General features: G+C 44.5%; 1 protein-coding gene across 1 annotated transcript in view; it reads right to left on the minus strand.

Annotated features, from left to right (window-relative positions):
* kcnj3b (potassium inwardly rectifying channel subfamily J member 3b) overlaps positions 1-5,907 on the minus strand; it is a 12,424-nt gene extending 6,517 nt beyond the window's left edge. The window contains exons 1-2 of the mRNA XM_062517876.1: positions 4,524-5,907; positions 3,828-4,044 (exon numbers count right to left, since the gene is read on the minus strand). Of these exons, the coding sequence (XP_062373860.1) occupies positions 3,828-4,044; positions 4,524-5,201 (895 nt within the window). The 5' untranslated portion in view covers positions 5,202-5,907. The remainder of the gene's footprint in view (positions 1-3,827; positions 4,045-4,523) is intronic.
* Positions 5,908-7,548: the final 1,641 nt, after the last annotated feature.

The following is a 7,548-nucleotide window of genomic DNA, read 5'->3' on the forward strand; positions in this document are numbered from 1 at the left end:
CACCCCGCGCACTCCCATGCTGTGTGAAAACACCTCCTCCACAGCAAAGGCTCTCCGAGTCCGTCTGATGGACACAAATTGGCGCGTGCGGCCGTATAGAGAGAAAGGGCACGAAAGCCACTGCTCTGGAAATAAACGAAGAGGATGTGTAATTCCGTAATGCAGACGTACGAGCCGGCTGTAAACAAGATCAAGCCAAATCCTGGATTCTATTGCATTTCACATACAGATTTTCCCCCGAGTGAGAATGCAATTTGGTTTGTGATAAACCTCCATCCATGTCGAGGAACAAAACAATCGCGAAATGTACGATATGTTGTCCTGGCTTGGGCTTAGCAGCACCAGGACTCATGGAGATTCTTTCGCTTTTCAGGAGGGGCAAACGGGTGGAGTGGGATGGTGGTGGTGGGGGGGGGGTGTCTCTTGTTGTTTGAGAGAGCAGACAGACCAGTTGAAGTTCAGGTTCACGCAGTGCTACACATAACCTCCCTGCGGACACCAGCCACACATTTATCCTTGAGAACAAGCACACAGCCTGTCCAAACCATTTACCCAGAAACCAGAAAAGGGTTCGTCCTTGGGGACAAAGTATAAACGTGTCAGTGGCATAACTCTCTCTCACACTCTCTCTCTCTCTGTCTCTCTCGTCTCAGTCTTTCACACATTCTCTTCCCCCGTTTCTGTATGTGAACATGTACTGTATGTACAGGGCTACTCGGAGATATGTTTTCTATATAGCCTAGAACATATACATAAAAGGAAAGGATAGAGGGAAAAGATGAGGAGGCACGCATGCATGCACACCCACACACACAAACACACACACACACACACACACACACACACACGGAAACACACACATATATTCTCTCTCTCCCTCCCCATCTCACTCAAACACACACAAATACACACTACACACACACACACACACACACACATACTTGTACAGTCACAACCACAAACAACCCTCCCCCACATAAACACAGAAATGCTAACACAAACATAATTAACCACAGCTCAGGGCAAACCCAATATGTCATAATTACTCTTTGATTAGAGCAACTGATAAAAACCAGCTTAGGTGCATTCGGTCTGCTCCGAGCCCAGCTAGCTGAAGCACCTCAAACAGACAGCCACAGACTTTACTGTACTGAGCGCGCTCAAGGAGGGGGGAGATTCAGTTGCTATGGAAACAGATTCACAATGGGGAGAACAGAGTGCTGACTAACTGTATATAATTCTGTGTTTTTTTTCTTTCTTTCTTTCTTTCTTTAAAAAAAAAAAAACTGCCAAATCCAACCACCGTTTCCTAGGTGGGTGTAACAGCCAAATTTTGTCCTGTCGTACCAGTTCTGCGGTTGAGACCTTATCGTAGGTGGTGTGTGACTGTCTCATGGGGACTGTGTGTGGGTGTACACATTGTGCCTTTCTGCCTGATGTTTTCATTTCTTTTCTATGCATCTGTGTGCTTGTGCTTGACAGCGCCTTTTTCATAGGCTATTGTGTTGGCTATACCCACGGGGAGCTGTATGTATTTATTATATGTATCTATACATTAATGAATGTATGTCTGTATGTATGTACATGTACTATATGTATGTATGCATGTATGCATGCATGCATGTAAGTATCTATGTATGTATGCATGTATGTATGTATGCATACATGTATGAATGTATGTTCGTTTGTGTGTGTGTATGTGGGATGAGTGATGTGTCACAGGGTGAGGGATCGGAGGAAACGGAAAAGAGGTCAATTATGACTGGCAGGTGAAATGGTCTTTTGGCAGGTCAACAGCATGATAAAACAAACAAACAAGAAGGAAAGAAAGAAAGATAAAGAGGAAGGGAGGGTGGTAATCAACACACTTAACCTATCCAAATTCCCATAATCAGAGGTAACCCTCATTTATTCCGAACTAGACCAACATCTCTGCCTGTTGTGTGAACAGTTTTCTCTTCTTCTTCCTCAGAATAGAGCTTTGGCAGGTGGAAGCAATCTGGCAGTCTTGTTTCCATCTAACCTGCCTGTGGCGTGTTCTTGACATAAGTTTATGAACCCATGCTTAAGTTGACTAAAAAAAGAGGAATAAAAAATCATTTTCAAGATCAATTTCCAAAATATTTTTAGATTTCTCAAGATTTTTATTCCTCTTTTTAGTCAACTTTAGCATGGGTTCATAAACTTATGAGCACAGCTGTAGGCTATAGGCACAGCGTTGCATAAACACTGCCGACAAGATCATCAAGATCCTCCAGCACACTATTCTGGTTTGTTGCTGGTCAGCTCTCTCAATCCTCCCTATTCGCGTCAGGTGACTACATAAATACAGTAAATTCACTGAACTCAATCTTTTTAAAACAATTGTGCAAGTCTTACTTTAACCCATATAACTAACTTCATCCATTAGCTCACTCTTGTCAGACAAAACACTGGCATGGCAGGCAAACCCAAGAACTGACAAGGTAGGCAGGCAGCAGCAGGAGCATCAGCAAGTGCCGTGGTGAGCCGAAAAAAGCCCTGACAAAGGCAACTCATTATCACCGGTGGTTTTGGATACAGGTCCTTATGGGGGGGAAATATTCATCAGAGGATCGGTAATAAATGAGCGACAACATCGCCAGCATTCCCTCTGTCATCCTGTGGTGCGCCGAGTTCTAAATATTAATAAGTCCCCTCAAGGCCTCTATGCAAATTGTCAAACAATTAGACGGCTGTTTACTGGGTATCTCTCGCCAGAGGAAGAAGTTGAAACAGCACCTCAGTCCACTGGAGGGAAATGGTGTGTACTCGGCTGAAGAAATAAGCAGTGACAAGAGATGCATCACAGATGTTCGTGGGCCTGTATGGTCTGTTTTTTTTCTGGTCTGTTTAAACCTGAGATACTTTTTATTCTTTGTTGGACAATAAATGTATTGACTAACTAACAACTAACCTATTTTATGATTATTACTTTTACATGCATTTTGGAAAAGTTAATCTGCCACATTATCGAACCAAATTGATACATTTTTTATTAGATATGGTAACATCTTTCACCAGATTCAAATACAAAGAATAATTGATGGCTACTTATAAATCATTGATTTTTCTACATCTAAAAATTATCACTCCTCCGGTGAGTAATTATTTAAGCATGGTTTCGAAACATTTTCTTGCCACCAAAACTATTTTTGAAAACTACATTTTTGATCTAACCATGAGAACGAACAGACCATTTTTTTTCTTAATTTTCTATTTGGAACCTTTCTTGATTTTCATAACAGGTTAGGCACATTAGGAGTCCCATAGAATCTACAAAAAAACCTTAAAGCCTTAAAGACCCTGACTACAGGATCAAGAACGGACTCCAGTGACTTTCAGAGACTCCACACTTTGATGCAACATTGATGTCACTGTGCACTTCTCATTCACTACACAAGGGATGTTCACACAATCTAAATGTATGATAAATACATGTTTTTTCAGCATTTTGTTGTCTGAGATTAAATTGCATTTATTTCATGCCGGCTTAGAAGTGATCATTATTCTAAGTTTGTAAGTTCAACAAAGATCTGCACTGTCACTATATTCCACTTAATCAGTGCAACTGTTAATTCCCTCAGTTCATAACTTCAGGAATCAATTCAGTCAAGTAATTATTTCTGACGACCATTTCATCATCTTATTAATTCAAGTGTTAAGGCTTCCAGTCATTTTCAGGAATCCCAGAAGGTTATTACTCATTTCCCAAGAGGACTATTATAAAGCCTCTTCAGATGAACATATTAGCATTTCCTCATAAGAGAGTTCCATGTAAAAGAAGAGATTTCTGAGTCTGGTCTCACCCGTGGTCTCCACAATGCCCTCCAAGATGACGACGATCTCAAACTGCTCGGTCTGCATGGAGCGGAGGGAGAGGTCATAGAAGGGGCTCTTGGAGTCGATCACGTGGCAGATGGTCAAAGGGGAGACGAGGAAGAGCTGATCCGCCCCGGTGCTGAAACCAACGTCCAGCTCCAGCTGATCCAGGGGGAGAAACTCACCCTCGGGTGTCTGCCGAGACTGTGTGTGTGTGTGTGTGTGTGTGTGTGTGTGTGTGTGTGTGTGTGTGTGTGTTTGTGTTAGAGTGTGTGTGTGTGAGTGTGTGAGTGTGTGTGTGTGTTTGTGTGTTTCAGAGAGAGAGAGAGAGAGAGAGAGAGAGAGTGCAAAGGAAGGACACAGGAAAAATCTCTGTTGTTCAATGGACCAGAGCAACACATAACTGTAAAAAAAAATAACCTTTAAGAGGCCACTTTAAATTCTCATCCTTATTGGTGAGGACTGACTTGAGAAGGACTGCCATATTCAAGATGGTATTTTTACTTTAAGTCAGGCTATAGGCATTTGTAACTGTTATCATTTTACAAACACACTCCAAAGGCCTCAAACACTGCATGGTAACCTTAGAATGATAGGGATAAGGGAAATTACATTTGGTGACAGTTATTGAACGGTCACATAACTCAAGATTTTCACAGAGGTGAGGGTATAAGGCTACTCACTTTGAGCAGTTTGCAGCGGATTTGAGCAGACACCATATGGCTATTCCTGAGATTGCCCACCCGGAACATGAGCGTCAGTTTGCCGTCACGCATGGAGATTGCTGCATGCTCGCTGAACATCAAAGTCTCTGCCCGCTTCTTAGGTTGGGACATCTTTATGAACATGCAGCCAATTAAGAACGCGTCCACAATCGAACCCAAAATTGACTGGAACAGGAAAAGGATAATTCCTTCCGGACATTTATCCGTGATGTACCTGTAGCCATAACCAATGGTGGCTTCTGTCTCAATGAAAAACAAGAAGGCCGAGGGAAAGTTGTAGACATTGGCAACACAGGGTGTGTATTTGTCATCGTGGGCCCGGTTGAGATCTCCTCGAATGAAGGCGATGACCCACCACATTGAGGCCATGAACAGCCACGCTACCGTGTAGGTGAGGATGAAGATGAAGAGGTTCCAGCGCCATTTGAGGTCCACCAGGGTAGTGAAGAGATCCGAAAGGTACCTGCTGGTCTCGCCGCTCAAGTTCCCATGTTGGACATTGCAACGGCCGTTTTTGTCCACAAAACGTTGTCGCTTCTTTTTCTTCTCAGGGGCCGCCTGGTTAAACCCGCCGCCACTGGATGAAGTCGTCACTACTTGATAATCATCCCCAAATTTTTTCCTCAGAGCTGACATATTATGACTGCTGAAGTACAACTTTATGTCCGAAAGATGTATAAGGTTTTATAAGCAGAGTATACTCTGTACATACAAGTAGTTACAGTATTTACAGTGTTTAAACCGTTATTTCTCCAAACTATGTAGGCTACTCCAAAAACGAAGTTAGATTGAGGCTAATTTGTTCCTGGCGTAATGCAATGCTGCTTTACAAACTCCAGATGACAAAGCTTCTGGGTTACCTCAACTGTGTGCGCAATACAGAGAGACCCCTGCGCTCTAGGGTCCTCTCCCGCGCGCTCCGGACTCTTTGGCTCGCTTGGGGATAACGGGATGAAATAGTTACGATGCCGCATATCCCAGAATGTAGCCCTACTTAAATTCACGTGTGGGAACACTGCTGCTCCTCGTCGTGCTGTCTGATAGTTTCATCCTCCCTTTTTCAGTCACACAGAGTGCGTCGGCGCCGGCAGGTGTGTAGTTCCAAGTCAGTTTTTTTCTCCCCACGAAAGCCGTCCGCGAGGACCAAATAAGACAACGCCCACAGATGTCACCAGCTGTCCGACTTAAGTTCCCAAGGTATCCCAGGTGTCCTTTCACAGTAGCCTAATGGCAATTTTTAGTCACAGCCCTTAAACGACGGTTTGTGCCATGGTTCGGCTTCACGGGTAGATTTCCTTGCTGTCTCCACGAACAGCTCCAGTGCACTGTACGCGGTTCACGTTCAAACTCCTTCTCTGGTGGGTCGTTCAGCCGCACTGACGAATATGAACAACTTCAGACTACAGGGGGAGGGAGGTAGGGAGTGAGGGATTGAAGAGAGCAGCGTGGGTGGTGTTTCCTACGTGTGCGTGATATGTGCAGCATTGTTCTACATCATATTTAATTATGTGTATCCTAATGCAATTTTGGACACTTAAACGTCTCACGGCTGCTTGTGCAACACGACACGCGTGCGTGAACTTCATTACGCACCCAGTTCAACAAGTAAATTGTTAAAGTGTGACACAATACACACATTTAAAAACATGACAAAATATGAAAACCATCCCGTCGTTTTTTTGCACGTTTTTCCTCACCTTTGTATCGGACAGATTGACAGGTGGGCCATCTGCTGCCCCTGTGTGGCCTGCATCTGTTTGTGTTACACAGAGGAAGCTTGTGATAAATGCTTTGTCAGTGAGGATGGTGTGTGTGTGTGTGTGTGTGTGTGTGTTTGGGGGGGTCAGAGAGAGAGGGGGTTGGGAGGAAGATGGTGGAGGAAGAGGGGAGCACCTTGGCAATCTGTCACATTTCCCCCTCCTGTGATGAGATCAGCCTGGCTGGGGCTTGTGCCTGATGGAGGAGGAGTGTGGCACCGTAATGACGGATGATGCCTGTTTACCTGCAAATTCTCCCTTGTATTTGTCCTCGTAAACACGAGAGAGCACAACAGGCAGAGGCTTCATTGTTGCAAATGGTCCTTTTCTTGTGGAGGTGAAAAAAAATAAAATAAAAAATTAACAGGGTCAATGGGCTGTAGCTTGATTTTTATTTCATGTATTTTTTATCTCTTCGGAAGGGAATCAAGCTGGTTATGGTCAACTGTGAGACAAAATGGTTTTCGAAAATTATTAATGCAGTGTTTCGCAACACTAAGTGCTGCTGTTGCCAGCCCATTGCCCCCAGCTTTGAGGATACTTTAGTGGAGCATTTTCCACTGAAATATGTTGTAACTGCGAGTGTGTTTTGTGTGTGTGTGTGAATGAGAGAGAGTGCACTTGTCTCTCTGTATGTGTGTGTGTGTGTGTGTGCGTGCATGTGATGCTTGGAACTCCAGCAGATAACAGGTCCATTATTGTGTTATTTCAATCTCCCTCACCTCGCCCTTAATGGGGGTGACTGTGCTGCTCTTCAGGTGATGGCCTTCCCGGTTCCCCTGCCGCTTGGTGGCAATGCATGCCAGGGCCCACAAGATAGCACCGCCCCCCCACCCCCTTCTCTCCATTACCCCTTATCTCCCCTTTCCCCCCTCTCCAGCAGCCTCTCTCTGTTTCTCCTCCACTCTTTCCTTCCAGTCTTTCATTCTGTCTCTCTCTCTCACTCACACTCTCTTGGCTCTCATCCCTCCATCACCTTCCTGGCCCTGCCTAATCCGTCACTTTAACGACTCACCCATCCATGCCACGCGCACATGTGGTGTGTATCTGTGTGCTCAGATGTAGAAATGTGTGTGTGTGTGTAGTGTGTTAATGGTGAGTTAAGTGTGTGTGTGTGTGTGTGTGTGTGTTTGTGTGTGTGTGTGTGTGTGAGTGTGTGTGTGTGTGTGTGTGTGTGTGTGTGTGTGTGTGTGTGTGTGTGTGTGTGTGTGTGTGAGTGTGAGTTC

The sequence above is a fragment of the Sardina pilchardus genome, chromosome 17 (assembly GCF_963854185.1).
Source record: "Sardina pilchardus chromosome 17, fSarPil1.1, whole genome shotgun sequence".
NCBI lineage: Eukaryota > Metazoa > Chordata > Actinopteri > Clupeiformes > Clupeidae > Sardina > Sardina pilchardus.